This window comes from Paramisgurnus dabryanus, chromosome 5 (genome assembly GCF_030506205.2).
Source record: "Paramisgurnus dabryanus chromosome 5, PD_genome_1.1, whole genome shotgun sequence".
Taxonomy (NCBI): Eukaryota; Metazoa; Chordata; class Actinopteri; order Cypriniformes; family Cobitidae; genus Paramisgurnus; species Paramisgurnus dabryanus.
Genome location: NC_133341.1, coordinates 4,368,532 through 4,385,848, shown reverse-complemented (window position 1 = coordinate 4,385,848; position 17,317 = coordinate 4,368,532). Strand labels below are relative to the sequence as shown.

General features: G+C 36.8%; 1 protein-coding gene across 1 annotated transcript in view; it reads right to left on the bottom strand.

The window, feature by feature from the left end:
- LOC141279848 (adhesion G-protein coupled receptor V1-like) overlaps positions 1-16,131 on the bottom strand; it is a 36,142-nt gene extending 20,011 nt beyond the window's left edge. The window contains exons 1-6 of the mRNA XM_073814615.1: positions 15,879-16,131; positions 15,493-15,672; positions 15,184-15,345; positions 14,964-15,084; positions 14,482-14,605; positions 14,112-14,250 (exon numbers count right to left, since the gene is read on the bottom strand). Coding sequence (XP_073670716.1) covers positions 14,112-14,250; positions 14,482-14,605; positions 14,964-15,084; positions 15,184-15,345; positions 15,493-15,672; positions 15,879-15,995 — 843 coding nt within the window. The 5' untranslated portion in view covers positions 15,996-16,131. The remainder of the gene's footprint in view (positions 1-14,111; positions 14,251-14,481; positions 14,606-14,963; positions 15,085-15,183; positions 15,346-15,492; positions 15,673-15,878) is intronic.
- Positions 16,132-17,317: the final 1,186 nt, after the last annotated feature.

The following is a 17,317-nucleotide window of genomic DNA, read 5'->3' as shown; positions in this document are numbered from 1 at the left end:
CATGGAAAGCAAGAGGACAGGGTCGCAATCTTGATGCGCGTGCATCTGTTTCGTGTGCATTGCGCTCTGCATGAGATGCAGAGCGCGAGTCACCCTTCACGTGTATTCGCGCTTTGGTCCGCCCGCGTCAAGATGCGAAGTGGTGAGTTAAGAGCCCACGGACTATATGGCTGTTTTAACTTTATTTATTGTATTTCCAGCTAACAACACCACCTTTTCCGAAAGTTGTTGTCTGATATGTCGGCTCAATGATCACTTGCTTATCCACAATGACAATTAGTGCTGGGCGATAATTTGATAACGATAATTTCACCGATATAAACTTTTTCGATAAAATGATAAGGACAGTTCGATAAGTGATCGATAATGTTTACGCACTGTGCGTAATGTTGCGCGAGCACTTCCGGATGCGGCACGCACTCTTGGTTTACAATCACAGTGACAGTTAGACTTGAAGGAGTGGAAGATAAGGCAAGTTATTCATTCATTAGTAGAGACCTATGATTTTCGCAATTGCAGATAACGCGGGCGAATCACGGAATCATTTTCTTGTGTGTAATGTTGGACGCGCAAACAGGGTTCGTCAAACACAGCAGACACAATAGGTGCAGTATACTGTACTTTCATTCAGCATCCGCCTTGCGCACGCACACGTCCGCACAGCTTTAAAAGTATATTTACAGCAGTGGTGGACAGTAACGAAGTAAATGTAATTCGTTACTGTACTTAAGTAGTTTTTTCGCGTATCTGTACTTTACTCAAGTACTTTTATTTTGGGAGACTTTTACTTTTACTTTACTACATTTTAAAGTCAAATATCTTACTTTTTACTCCACTACATTTTAAAAAATCGGTCGTTCCTTTTTATTTATCAGTGGATAAAAAACGTAACTAGGCAAACTAAAGCTGCACAAAAAAACTACTGTAAGATGCACACGTGATGCGTCAAACCACCAATCAGGGTACAGCATGCGCTTCGTTTTGAACTTGTTTTGGTTGCCGCACTGTTTCACGTAAGCTACGCGAGTCACGCGAGTGCAGCAGCCAGCCAATGCATCGTTTGGAGAATGAAACTGCATTCAAAAACAACGGAGGAGATAACTGACCCGTCACAACAACAATGGCCTTATTTACGCACGTTTTTTTAAGTCCTTGAATAAAAGAACGAGTCCTTCGTGTCTTCTCTGCCTGCCTTGAAACTGTGCTATTTCGTTTTAAAAGAATACTCTTTCAAATCTAAGGAAACGCGTAGAGGTAAGCCATTTTTATTCTGGTTATATTTTTAAATGAGCAATCTTAACAGTAGCTTGCAGAAAACTGTTAATTGTGTTGCTAAAATATATACGACGTTATCATGAATGAACTTTAAGCTATGCAGGCTGAAGCTATTTTTAGCCATATAGTTAGCTGTTTCACTTAAATTCATTGTATTTGAAGCTCAGTGCTCTGTTATTTTGAAATGACAATGAATCACTATCAACACTGTTGTAAAATATAAATGACATTTTGACTAGCCATGCAGTGTATGATGCTTAAACAGGCAGGTGGATTGGAGTGCTCCCTATTAACTGAGATTGTTATTAATATTTTCAAAAGTTTTGCTTCCAAAATATATAAATACATTTAATTATGTATTACAATATACATATGACATGCTAAAGCACATGAAACGTTTCTGAAATTATATTCTGTAAGGCTTGTTTTATTTGTCAAAGAAAGGGAGACTGATTTCTAGATAACGTTATGTATTTAATGATTTGAAAACTATTGTGAACCTGTGCTTAAGTCTAGTTTTTATTACACTTAAACTGTTAAATTATTTAACAAATAAATCTTGAAATGAGACTTACTGCTCTCAAATCCTGTTATTTCATTTGATGCTAAAGGAAATTTTTTGTTTTTAAGGTTTTAGGCTTATGATAATTTTAATAGACATCAGTGTCTGATTTATTAATGTCCTTAGCCAAGAGAGTTATTTCACATAATTTGAGTTTTGTGACAAAAATGATACGGCCATAATAAATGACAGTACTTTTGTACTCAAGTACATTTTGAAGCAGATACTTTTGTACTTTTACTCAAGTAAAAATTTTAAGCAAGTACTTCTACTTTTACTTGAGTAATATTTTACCCTGGGTATCTTTACTTTTACTCAAGTACACGATTTGTGTAATTCGTCCACCACTGATTTACAGGACATTCACAAATTCAGGAAACTGAGGAAAAACAGCAGATCCACCACTACAGTGAATATAGTGTTTGCGTATGTGCGCTCCCACAGCAACGTGACACTCTTGACATCCATTTATCAGCTTGTATAGCTCGTATATGTATAACACACACGTGATCACTGAACTAAGTTTTCTTTCTTGTTTAAGTGAACATAAACAGCTCTTACTCAGTATATTGAAACTTAAAGCAGTCTGTCTTGGGTCTTAAAGTGACAGTAGTCTGCTGCTTTTGTGTCAGAAATGTGTTGATTTCATAACAAATAGATTTACATTTAATACAGATGCATTAAAACAAGATTTTAGTATTTGTATCTGTCATGTTCTGAATAAAAGGTAGTTTAAAACCATTATTAACTGTCTGGTTTTTACAATTTTCATTCAAGAGAAAAATCTGCCTTTAAATTTGACAGGAGTAAAGATTTGTTATTTATCATGATAATTATCGATATCGACTGATATGGAAAACATTTTCTCGATAATTTTTTGGGTCATATCGCCCAGCCCTAATGACAAAGATTTTTGTGAACTAGATAAAAGATCCTGGCGTTTCTCCGAAGTTCAAAGCAGACAAAGGCTCAAATATTATGCGAGTCATCGTTCTCACACAAGAATGCAATTTAAACGAGTAACAGTTAATCGCTCATCGCTCACAGCCCAGAACCTGCACCACTGTATGCGTATCGCGCTGACAAACATACACCTGATTTTACTGCCCTGACGAAATCTAAAAGTGTAATTTCTCTTTTTAGAAGCTAGCCTAATGTTTGCCAGTTATTAAGATGGCGGTTGTACTTTAAATAAAGGTAGTGAAATAATTAGCTTTGACAAAAAACTGCATAAAACAATGTTATGTTCCATATAACAAACTTTTGGTTATGTGTACTTAAGTGAGTAAATAAGTTAAATTCAATGAGTGTGATATGGCTCTTATTTACCCCTTTAAATGTAGAATAAAGCTTACTCGGGTATCTTACAATGTACTTATGTTGTTATGCAGTTTGAAAATACATGTTTGTAGAAAAAGTATATTGTACAATGCACTGATTTTGTTGTTATGCAGTTTCAAAATACAACATGAGTATGTTTAAATGTATATGTAGTCATCATCACTGATATATTTCTGGCCCCCATGACAAACTAATTGAATATCCCTGTCGTAGACGCTCAACACACAATCATATTCATAAATAGTAAAGAAATGAAATGATATTAGGCTATCAGTGCTGCTGTCGCTCTCTCCTATCGCTTATTTTAAAAATGAGCTTATGATCAATAAAATGCATCTTATATCAGCTGCTTTTGGTGACGTGAACTCTGGCCTACATTACGTCTCATGTTTTTAAGATTATCTTAAGTACCAAAGAAGAATTTTTGGTATATTATGTACAGAACTAGTGTGTGAAAATAGGGCACTGAACATGTGTAGCACAGCCGTTATAGTTGGTTCTAGGCTAGCTAGAGTGGGTTATCTAGGGTTGTGATCCCTGTATTTACTAGGGGTGGCACGGTTCACAAAACCCTCGGTTCGGTTCGTATCACGGTTCTATGGTCACGGTTCTCGGTTCAGTACGGTTCTTGTTGTTATTTTTTCTTTACATTTTTAACACTCCAGAAATGTATTATCTTATGAATGTATTAATTATCCATAATTTAGGATACAGTATTAAAAAAAGTTATATCTTGTAATCATGCACAAACTGAATTTGACTTTAAGCACATTATTGGGACCAGGCACGTGCACACATAGACATCAAAGGGGGCTTGAGCACCTGCCCTTTTTATTCCTGGAGAGAAAGTGCCCTTTTTTTCTGGGGTGCTTTAAAAAAAAAAAGATCTTTATTCATATAACAACTGATGTCTGTCTGTTTCTTGTGTTTTTTACTTGTTGCTTATTTTAATTTAACATGAATTCATTCAGGAATCATTTAAATGAGATTTAAACTCTTATATAGAAAAATAGCGCTATTTGTGGCACACAAACGGTTAACAGATGAGTCCCGCCTCCAAAATTCACATCGCTAAGATGATTGGCTTTACCTTTCCTTAGTCCCGCCTCTCTAACTTACTGCGCTTTATGATTGGTCTGTCTACACTCGTGCTGCATCATTCGCGCTTCAAGCGCCAAAGCTCAGCCTGAACGAGACGCGATCATGTGCATGATTATGCAGGCAGTCTACCGGTAAGTGTGTGAGGAAGAAAGCATTCTTATATTAACAGTTTTATGCACAAAATATGGGACACGTTGTTACACATAACGATTCAGGGACATTGTTTTCCATGGCAATCCCATATATACCTGAAGAGTTGCAAACTTGTAACAGTGTAGTGTTATGTATGTAGTTTAAACAGACTGCTCAGAAAATAATAAAGCACAAACAATAAAATAATTGCTAACTGCAGTAGTAAGCTTTTTTGTTTGCGTTTTTTGTAATGGCTGTTAAATAAGTATAATGTGTTATACTGGAGTGCTGGAGTAGATTGGGAAGAAATCTGATGGTTCAGTATTTTACTTGCCCAGTCAGAATTTTCACTGACATCACAAAAAAGTAAAATATAAAATACAAATAAAATAGGCCTAATCTATATTTGTTGTTTCTGACATGTGTAACCCTCATAAATATGAAACCTAAGATTAAAGGTGCCATAGGATGTGTTTCGATAATATGTTAAATTGTTCTTTGACAATTACATAGAAGGTATGTTGCTTTATTAAGTGCAAAAATTATCCAGAAACGTTTTTACATGTCCATTTACAACCCTAGAATTTGTCATTTTAATGAAATGGTCTATTTTTGCCCTATTTGAAAGGGTCATGAATAATAATGTTGAGCTCTGCTCTGAGGCTCATGCCAGAAGCTCACATTAGTAAACAGACCTTATATTTTGAGCCCTTATCAGACAAAAATACATTTTGAGTAACAACTAACAACTAATCAGCTAAACGCTAGCATATGATATAGCATTTATTGGCATGTAGCGCTAACTCAGCAGTCACAACTTTGTTTTTAGCATTTTAACAAATTTGTAATTAATTTGTAATTTAATGTTTTCAAAACATGCACATTGTGTAATGGCTTCCTTTGCTGCTCTATAAACCTACTACTAAGGAGACCATGGTGTCTGTGTGAACTGATTATTTTGTAGACATCTTTTGAAAATTAAACAATTGTGTGAGTTTGAGGAAGATAAAATGAATTAACGTTTTTAAAAAAAAATTTAAAAAAGGAAGTCAGAATTGCGTTAATATATAAATATACTTTTGTTTAAAAAAAAGAAAAAAATATACATAATTATGAGAAGTGCCCTTTATTTCACTTGAGCCCCTGCCCCTCAAAATGTCTGTGCACGTCCCTGATTGGGACCATCTCTGAGGAAAGCCAGATGAGATTTTGATAGAGCAAGAGGGAAGACATTGATGATTTCAACATGCTTTTCATTTATTTGGCAAAAAAGAGAATGTGTATTGCCATCAACATGAACTTTATGTGCATTTTTAGCTAAGATAAGCAAAGATAACTTGCATTTATTAAAATGCCAACTTCAGTGTAGCTCATAGATTTATCACTGAGAGGCTGCTTTAATACTGAGAGTATATGTGGACGAGAGAGAAACATAACCTTTACACCAGTAATATTTAAATCCGTCTCTTTTGTCCACTTTTGACCACTTCTGTCCTGATTACTTTGAGGGGCAATTTCTGAAATAAGATCGCGCAACTTTCACACGCTAGCAAAATGAAACTATGCGGAAATCAGCCGCTTTAATTTTATCAATGAAAGGCTAAAAATAGCGCTAAAGAAGTAAAACAGTGTTCAGTACCTCAGATTAAATAAATGGTAGCTGTAGCTGTTCGAGCACATTCAACCCATAGACTGCAGTTCAAACTATTGTTTTATTTCCACTGTCATCATAGGTAACATGAAATAAAAATATGTTTCCACACACCAAACTTATACGACGCTGGCGCATCCTCCAACTGCGGGCAGACTTCCTTTTCTCTCCCACTTGCCATTTCTACACGTAACATAACCTGCAGTACTTATGCTGCCTTCACGTGCTATCGTAATTATGGTAAATACTAAAATCCCACTTGGAAAATGCACATGAACACCCCTCATGTGGTATTTTCCACTGGGCAACTCGTAAAATATTTTGATGCCCGAGTTGCCGAGATGAGATTACCTTTGACCTTTTCAAAATGGCGGAGAATGATAAGCATTGTACACTTTTAAACGCTTTTTGCTACTGTTAGCGGATAGTTTTTTGTAGCCTATACAATGTTGTGTCATTGACAATTGTAATATAATAGGTTAACACTCAGGGTCAGTTTTAAAAATACCGTTATGGTTTGGTTTTACCTACCCAGAGCAGATGCTAGCTAGCAGTCAAAATACCAGTTCACAAATGGAAAATGCACTTGAACGCAGCAAACTGGTAAATTCTAGTTCACAAATGGAAAATGCACTTGAACACAACACGCTGGTAAATACCAGTTCACAAATGGAAAATATCATCTTTCCCATAGCACGTGAAGGCAGCATTATACTCCAAACCAGTCACCTCTTCTTTCGCGCGAAAGGGAAACAAGCTATCTGAGGTCACATACAGGGCATGAGACAACATTGCGCATGCCATGAACCGTTGAACCGTGGGGCACACACGCGCTCCGAACCGAGACAAGCGAACCGAACGGTTCAGATTTTTTTCATGGACAGTGCCACCCCTAGTATTTACATAAAATGGACTGTGCTAAGCCCCAGATGTCATTCAATGCTGGAAACACCCCTGGTTACAAGCCTGTATACATTTCTGTGTGTGTGTGTGTGTGTCAGCAGGGTATCCGCAGGGTTTTAAAAAGTATTAAAAAGTGATAAATCAGAATTGTCAAATTTAAGGCCATTAAAAGTGTTAAATTTGGCTTAGAGGTATTATTTTTTTCCAAATTAGGTATTATTTTTTCAGACTATCAGGTGTCCTATTCTGATTTAAATTCTATCTGCGTTCACGTTTAAATATGGGCTTTAGCATATCTGGGCACATAATCAAAGATCTTTCGTCTCTGGGATGTGATCAAAGCCTGAGGTGGAGCCAAATCACGTTCCTCTCTCCACTGTAAGCGTTCTGTAATCACTACGCACCGGATCCACTCCGGGTTTTCTGACTGTATCACGTTAAGCTGAGGTAAAACTTTATTTCAGCTAGCATGGTCAAATTTATAATGCAGGAAGGCTCCGATGTTTTGAAGATAGATAAAGGTGTAAAAGACCAATGGAGGTTGACTTGGCTTAGTGAAATTATGAAGATTGGCAAGCCTTTCAGTTCGTGGGCTAAGAAACCCAAACAGCCAGGTAACTTGCGTGTCTGCACAGTATGACTAACGTTAGCGGTCCTGTATTTTAGGGTAAATGATTTCTCACGTACGTGATCATCCGTGTCACGTTTTTTAATGCTATGCTGTCTAGCCAGTGGCTGATACAACGCGTTTGTTAAACTCGTGGGTAAACTTCATGTGGCGCCACAAGAACCAAGAGGCAGATGACAATGACATCCAAATCCCGTCAGAGATTGACGAGGAATCATAAGAGGAGACTGCTTCCGAAATGCTCTCGCAACACTTTGATGTCATCCACCTGTCGGTTCTTGCAGTTGCATTTGCGTGTGGTCCATCACAAAAACGTAACATTTGTACATATATTTAAGCACCGCAGTTTAAAAACAAGTGATTTTAAGCCATTCAAACACAAAAAACAGTGATAAATGCGTCCGCTGTTTCTGTGTCAGCGCTTCTCATTGAGCTTGTGTTGTGAGAATTTTTGCCGCTTTATTGGTCTTAAATAACACATATGCCTCAAACATCCCGTCTTTGCAAATATCCTCATATAAACACGACCATTTAGGTCTTAGGAGAAAGTAAAGAGCAGAAACATTGCGCATAAAATAGCACATCAGCGCTGCCTCTATTGTAACATAATATTTTGTTGATAAAGGTACAGTCATTTATTTACACCTGTCACTTTACAACTATGGTTACAGACATCCTGTGCGAATTGTACACGAGTTTGACTCGAGTTACTTGTTCAGGGTTTATATTCATACATAACGTTACTGTATTAGAGCTGTGACTGAAAGTTGTTGTGTGAACAGAACAGACCCTGGATTATTCGTTTATGTGTTCTGAATAATATGATATGAAAAAGTTGTATTGGTTCACATTAGTAAATGCATTATATAACATGAAAAATGAAAAATATAGAGTATATAAGCATTAATTCATTCTTGTTTATGTCATAACAGTAATTGACGGTAGTTCATGGTGCATTTACTAACAGTTTTAACTTTGATTAAAAAAATTATTAGTAAATGCTAAAATAAATACATTAACAATTAATAAATAATTAATAAAATATTCATTAAAGGTGGTGATATTCATGTTTTCTTTTTATATAGTGAGTTATTTAGCTGTTTCGCTGTTTATCTGAAATGCCCTGCAAACTACAGCTACCTATATATGCCATAGGAGACTTCAATGTGGAATTCATGGCAAAATCTCCCCTTAAAATGCCATTCGTCTCGCCTACATAAAGTGTTTGGTAAAGGAATATGACATCGCCTGAAAAACATTTCAGTCAGAAGATTTTTTTTTCACTTTAATCCATGTCTATTCTTTTTTGTATGTTGTATACTGTATATCAAAATCTCTGTAAATAATAGAAAGGCCGCTGATTAACACTTGCAATTCAGTGTCGTGATGGTTTTAAAAAATATTCTGAAGGTAGTAAAAAAGGTATTAAAAAGTAGTAAATTTAACTTGAGGATTGCTGTATATACCCTGGTCAGGAATGCTTTCACGTAGAGGATGACTGATATGGCTTTTTCTCTGGCCGATGCCGATATTTAGAAATCAGGGCAGCCGATTGCCGATATGTTTGGCCGATTTTCTATATGTACATAATAATCAAAATGTTCTCATCATTAGCAGATATTTTAAATGTAAAAATGTCACTATTTAAGTCAAAGTATTTAAAAAAAAATTATGACTGGTCTTTCTGAAGAGTTTTACAACCTCCTCTGCACCATGCATTTATCAGACACAGATATTACCTGACACTCTGCTGTCATCATCTTTTATCAGTTTTTTACCATGGCTTTTATTGCTTTGTAGGATAAAATCCCATTTGGTAGACCTGATAAATTATTTATTCATCATAAAGTTAAGTAAATGTCTATGTTTTTTAGTTGAGACTGTTATTTAGGGCAAATCTTTCTAAACACATTTACATTCTCATTTCTGAGGCGCTATAAGTGACTGATTGTGCTGACAGTGACGTCTTGTGAGTTTAGTGTTGGGACAGATCTGTTGTTTCAACCGTTCATTCAAATGAATCCTTTCAAAGGAGTCAGTTCGCGAATCGGACGCATTGTGTTGTAATCCAGGCTGAGCAGCGCAAAACTGTAAACAAAGTGTTACTGTAACAACACGTAAAACATTTCCTCTGTGGATATGATTTGGTTTTCCGACCTTTCGCCATCGAGTCAGTTTTGTTTTGAGTAATAAAAGCAGGGAGACAGTTTAAAGACAGAAAGCGTGCGCGCGCGGCTCTGCTCTCTCTGTCACGCAAAACAAAGATCGTCATCATTCATTAATCACATGAAATGAGCGTAATCTTTGCACGGACAGTGCCCGACGAGACATAAGCCTGTCACGCTGTTGTACTGGCTGCTTAAAGGAGCAATTTACCCATAGAAACATTAATCTTTATTGAAAGTGTGATATATTTGTTGTCAAAATGTAACATACATTTAGAATTTGGTGCCTATTTGACCGAGAAAAGGGGTGTTTGTAGTGATGATGATTTTTACATCATTGAAAGAAGGAAGTGCAACACTGAAATCTGTATTTCTTCTGTCTCAGCGGCAACTGAGGAAATGATGCACAACCATTCAAAAACATGACTGGGGTTCTAATTATACAAAGCTTAATGCAATTGGGTGAAGTGTCCCTTTAATTCACGTGATCCTGCCATCGTTTACTAAAGCTGTTTGTGAATAAGAGCACAGCTGCACACACACGGGAGCGTTCTGCTTGCAGCAAGAGGCAGTGTCACGAGTTTTACAACAACGCTTAGGTGCCCGCAAATGCGCCTGCCTATTAATCAGCCTAATTTTGCAGCAAAATCGGCCAAAGACGATTTTTTAAAATATGCCAAAAATCGGCAGATAAATCGGTCGACCTCTACTTTCACATATTGAAACCAAACTTTGTACATGAACTTGGGACTCTAATGCTAGGATGCACAAGATTAAAAACATTCTAAAATGTTACATTTCAAAATGACATGTGGAGTCCCGCAAGGCTCAATTCTTGCGCCACTCCTGTTCAACCTGTATATGCTCCCACTAAGCCAAATAATGAGAGAGAACCAAATTGCCTACCACAGTTATGCAGACGACACTCAGATCTACTTAGCTCTATCCCCTAACGTCTACAGTCCCATTGACTCCCTGTGCAAATGCATTGATGAAGTTAACAGTTGGATGTGCAAAAACTTTCTTCAGTTAAACAAAGAGAAAACTGAAGTCATTGCGTTTGGAAACAAAGATGAAGTTCTCAAGGTGAATGCATACCTTGACGCTAGAGGTCAAACAACTAAAAATCAAGTCAGGAATCTTGGTGTGATTCTGGAGTCTGACCTTAGTTTCAGTAGTCATGTCAAAGCAATAACTAAATCAGCATATTATCACCTCAAAAATATCACAAGAATTAGATGCTTTGTTTCTAGACAAGATTTAGAGAAACTTGTGCATGCTTTCATCACCAGCAGGGTGGATTATTGTAATGGCCTCCTCACTGGCCTTCCCAAAAAGACCATTAGACAGCTCCAGCTCATTCAGAACGCTGCTGCCAGGATTCTGAGCAGAACCAGAAAATATGAACATATCACACCAGTCCTCAGGTCTCTACACTGGCTACCAGTTACATTTAGAATTGATTTTAAAGTATTATTAATAGTATATAAATCACTCAATGGACTAGGACCTCAATACATTGCTGATATGCTCATTGAATATAAACCCAACAGATCACTCAGATCATTAGGATCACATCAGCTAGAAATACCAAGGGTTCACTCAAAGCAAGGAGAGTCAGCTTTTAGCTGTTATGCCAGTCGCAGCTGGAACCAGCTTCCAGAAGAGATCAGATGTGCTCCAACAGTAGTCACATTCAAATCCAGACTCAAAACACATCTGTTTAGCTATGCATTTACTGAATGAGCACTATGCTGCATCCGAACTGATTGCACTATATTTTATATGCACTATTTTAATTCTTTTTATTTCTCTTGTTTTTATTCTTATTTTTAACGGTTTAATACTTTTATTCCTGTTTTATTCTTTTTCACACATTTAAACAATTTTTATTAAAATCACATTTATTTTATTTTAATTGATATTTTAAATTCATGTATCTTTGATTGTTTGTTTTCTCATTTCTATGTAAAGCACTTTGAATGACCTCTGTGTATGAAATGTGCTATACAAATAAACTTGCCTTGCCTTGCCAAATCACGTTAGTGACCGCACCAGAGCAAGCACACTTTTGCGGTTCCTCTGGAAGTGCATTTTCTAGTTTTCATTGTAAGCCTTTAAAAAGTAATTATTTTAGATGCAATTTTGTAATATTTACGGCTTAAATTCTCTTATATATTCTTTAAAATATTTAAAATCATTCCGCAGAATTATCAAAAAAATTTCCACAAAAAAGCAAAAAAGTCTGCAAAAGCTGGAGCCATGTCTTCCCTCTCTTGCGCACAGTTGCCGTTGGTCTCACTCTCAGCTTCCTCCCTATTACGAGGTGTTAGACTGTAAAAAATGCACTACACGTGGCATTTTAAAAACCGGATGGTTTATTTATAGTGGATATTTCACGTCATGTTCGAATGCATATTCGAATATCGAATAAAAAGTGACAGCCCTACTTCTATTAAACTGTTTGTACACTTACAAAGTTTAACTTGGGGTTAAGTGCCTTGCTCAAGGGCACAACGATGGTGACCAAGATTCAAACTCACAAATTCCAGGCTAGCCAGGTTCCTCAACTGTTGTGTTACCACCACCCCTTTCGGCATAATGCATGTTTTTGAATCACACCCGTGGAGATATCTGCCAACAAATGGACAATCTTTCATGGGGCTGCAGATGTGGCAAAGAATTTTCAATGTATGTGTTCAAATTCACATTTTCGATGAGAGGTGGTGGTGGGTGGTGTTTGGAACTATGACCCGCCTGCAAATAAATTGGTGCAAAACTGTCCGCCATGCTTGCATTAAGTGTGGCCTTACTTGCCTATTCACGTTCTTTGTCACTCAATTTTACTGACTTGCAGTAGAAGAAACTGCAGTAAGGATTTTTTTTATCTTGGTGATAAGTTTATCCACCAGTGTTTTGTCTGCTTTATACTTAAAACTTTTTCTTTAAAATTTACCTTCTTAGATACAGTTATGTCAAAGCACTCAGTTTCGGCTGGCCAGATCGGAACAGCCCTGAATGGGAAGATGGCAGAGCTAAGACTCGCAATGTCCAGGAAAAATGTTAACTAAAAATTAGTGTGTTTCCCCAGCGAGTGAGTTTGGGAATGTTTTAAATGTGGCTAGAAGTTAGAAAATGTAATACTGAGGGAAAAAATTGAGCGCTTTGAAAAGGCTTTAAAAAGAAAATAAAGTCTGAAGTTAATGTTAAATGAAGTTAAAGTTTTTACTTGAAAAGTTTGTACTTGTTTGTACTTGTCAAGTCTGTGCTGAAAAAAAATGCAGTAACGTTTGTATTTGAAAAGACTTGGAATTGTGTGTTCTGTAGAATGAGTACAAATATATGTGCAGGCTGCCACTAATATAAGTGAAAGTACATGGTGTCATCATATTAGAAGCATATTTGTATCCCTAATATAAGTGAAAGTATGTACTATGGAAATAAGTACATATATGCATATATTTGCTATATTTTGAAATAAAATTTTCATATATGTCTATGTGTTTTACATATATGAATTTTGGATATTTTCTCATGTATGCAGCAGACATACATGGGCACTGACATTATATATGTAATTTACATATATTGACATATATTACATTTCTGTATGGGTAGTGCTGTTTAATCCATAAATTTTTCATCAACAATCATCTGAGGAATATCATGGGAACATGTCAATTTATTTGTCAATTTATTTATCAATTTATGTCAATCCTTACATCTGTGGAATCATCTGTTGTTAAACAATGGAGAGCCTTCAGTCAAAAAGAAAACGCAAAAGATCTCATGCTAAAACAAAAGTTAATATTACCAGGGCTTTTCAACAACTGGAGGGCTTTCTCTGCTGAACAAGGTATACGTTCAGTAATGTACATTTTTTTTATATTTACATTTGGTTAAAACAAACACGGCAGATATATTACTTTGTTCAGATTTGTTTTTTTTGGATTTATGACTTTTAGAATGTACATCTAACTGCCATGTCGATGTATAAAGACAGCTCCTTTTGGTGAAAAAAAAACCAGATTTATCTGCGCTGAATAGTAGGGTAAAGCACAACGCCTGTACAGAAAATTAATCTGCAAATAACTGCAATTTTTAGTTTAAATAGAGATGGTGATAGAGAGACAAAGGCAATCGTTATATATTGTAGCTTTAAAGACACTACTGCTGTATGCTGGGTGAAGACAGAGATCCAGCAGAAGCTTGTTAAGGTATCTTAGATCTTAGATAGTATCTTAGATTATGATGTCTCTCCAAAGTCTTTAAGAATGTATATCTAGGGTCCATGTGTATGAAGGTTATTAAAATAGGGTCCATTAAAGATCATGAAAAATTGGATAGGTTTACCTTAAGCTGAATCGTAGCAGCAGATTGGCGATCTTTCATGATGACTTTGCCTGAGTTCTCCTCAAACTCTTTTTCCACCAGTGGGGTAATGTTCCAGTAGATCTCTATTTCACCAAAGATACCCGGACCTCTTACTAGACTGAATTTGATAGGATGGGATTTTCAACAACAATGAATTTGTGAATAATTAAAATTGCTATGAGTTATCACCTTTATCACATTAAAAGGTATTAGTTGTGTTTTTGAACAGTACACTTTACTTTTAAAGGATTACAAATTAATTTAAATTATAGTCAGTCATCTCTATTGGTTGGGAAAATACAGTCAGTCAACAGTCCTCTCTATTCGTTGGGACAGGAGAAATGTTTACCTAACCAGAGCTGTTCCATTGTAATTTCCTATTGGCTCTCCAATAAAGACGTTCCTGCTGGAATCAGCTAATCCAACAGTTCCCAGGGCTCCCATATCGGCTTGAATAACAACCGTAGCAACACCTGATAAAAAATGTGAGTGAACACTTGAACACACTTCAATAAATGTATGCTTGCTCTCTTCCAAACCTCTTGATCTAAAGGTTTTTGTTTTTTAAGTTATATATCTTTGCAGCATTTTGTGCCTATATTTTACAGGACAGTATGCAAGGTGAGGACATGCAAGTACAGGCTGGAAAGAATGGAACAGAAGGAGCAAAGAACCTTGACCTGGGAGCTGAACTTGGGTCACAGAGTGCATGTTTGTTCCCATTTCAGAACACTGCACACTAGGCTACTGTTTACAACAATGATATTATATATTAACTGAGATGTGTTTTCCAAGTGTTATCAGTAGAGATGATGTGATGGCATACCGTACCTCTAACTGGATCTATAACTGGTTCATTCTTTGCAGACAGAAGCTGGATGGGGAACTTTTCTTCTCCCTCTAAGAAGGCATCAGCCAAGGCCTTAATCATTAGAGTCTTCTTTGACTCAGTCTACAAAACAATTAAACAGTTTGAATAGTAAAACAACTACAATGTTGTTCAGTCAGGTCAAGACACGTATAATGAGCACTAGAACAGTTCCAAACCTACTCCATTAAATATGAGAGTCCCATTACGAGGCATCAGGTCATCTTTGCCCTCTTCCTGCAAGAGCCAGATCAAATTAACCATTCCTTCTCCAGAGCTCCTAACTACAGTCAGTGTAGCTATAGAAGTAGGATCATTCACAAACTGAGGCTCGGAGATAGAGACCTGCAACAAAAAAGTCACATAGTTGGTAATGTAAAAGAAAACAGGTATTTACTATTGTAATTTTATAAGGATAAGTTATTGCTGACAAACAAGATGAATACTGTATGTGGCAGTATAATTGTTATTAATATATGTTAATATGTTTACCATTAGCTCCTCAAAACCAAACCGACCAAAGGGAGAATCATTGGCTGGGATGCTGATAACTATAGACGTCTCGTTGCCTAACCGGGCACCTCCTATCACTCGAACCAGTTTTACAATAAAAGTCTCGGTAGCCTCCACAATTGTGTCATCAGTGATGGTGATCTCAATACTGGCCACTTTCTGAAAAGTTATATTACCAAACTTTGTGTTAATTGATATTTTCTGAACAGCAAAAACTTTGTTACTGTTCTTTGTCAAACCATTTGTCCTGCACAATGTTGCACCAAATCAACACATAATCTGCTAAAAATAATTATAATAATAATTCAACCCACATGGATATTGTAAATAAATAAATAAAAAAGACTTGGATTGTTGATCTTTACCTGTCCGTCTTGAAAGGTGAGATTTCCCGAGAAAGGACTGATGTCCTCAGTGTTGGCTGTGACTGCCTGGGCCTCCCAGTAAAGCACTATTCGACCAGTTCGACCAGCTGTTCTCATGACGGCCAGATGAAGAATGTTTGCAGGTGGTGGTACCTCATAGGCCAGCACTGACCCAGACACATCCTCCAGGAAAAGAAATTCGGTAACACTTTACAGTACAGTTAACAGAATGTCTGAAGTGGAGTATGGAAACAAAGTGTAACTGAATATACTAAAAAAATAAAAAATGTGGCCAATCAGATGCACTTAATTTAAAGGGCACATGACTCAGTCGTATTTTATTGTTTTATACTGTTGTCTGAGGTCTACTTATGACGTTCGCATGATTTTTACATCCAAAAACATAAAAAGCAATAAGTAACACTAGGCTACTGATTACAACAATGACAGGATATATTAACTGAGATTTGTTTTCCAAGTGTTATCAGTAGAGATGATGTGATGGCATACCGTACCTCTAACTGCGTGGCATACCGTACCTCTAACTGCAATGCGTGTACAACACACACGTCTATTTCATGAACCATTTGATGCGTGTACAACACATACACACACGTGTGCATTTTATTATAAACCCTTTCCAAGTGTGTGCAACATGACACACCGGACACATATTTTGGACTCACAAGCAACACACGACACTCTGAAAACATATTTGGACTCTCTGAAGAGAAGTCACCGCCAGCCACTGATAGTAGTTACTAAAGTGTTTTACTCACATAAGTTTGCTGTGCCATTCTGCTTGGGTCCAGTATTGATAGAACCCATCGCTTTTTAAACGTACAATGTTTCCCATAGATCTGAAATTTACTTGTGGTGGTAGCTGGTGAAAAGGGCAATCTTTATCCACCGACAAAAAATGGTCTACTATACATGTGACAAATGTAAGGAAATAACAAAGAAATTAACCCAAGTGACAAAATGAATGATTTATTGTACAAAAGGGGAAAAACAAAACCCACGAGGGGGCAAAACAAGACTGGATGAACGTAACAATAACTAACACTAAACTAAACATAAACCAACAATAACAGACAAGACTAAATCTTCTTAAATACTCACAGATACCAAATACAGGAACACAACGAGGAATACAACAAGACGCACGAGCACAGAACAGCAAACACAAGGACAATAAATAGGGAGAACTAATGAGGGACACAGCTGAAATCAATGACAAGTAAGGGAGCGATCAGAATAATTCAATACTAAAACCACACATTTCCCACAAAGAACATGGTACTGCCAGGACCCCGAACACAAAGACTAGATATAATTAAACACATGATTCTGACGGATCCTGACAGTACCCCCCCCCCCCCTTAAGGAGCGGCTACCAGACGCTCCTCAGGGGGAACACTAAACTCTAGACAAAACCA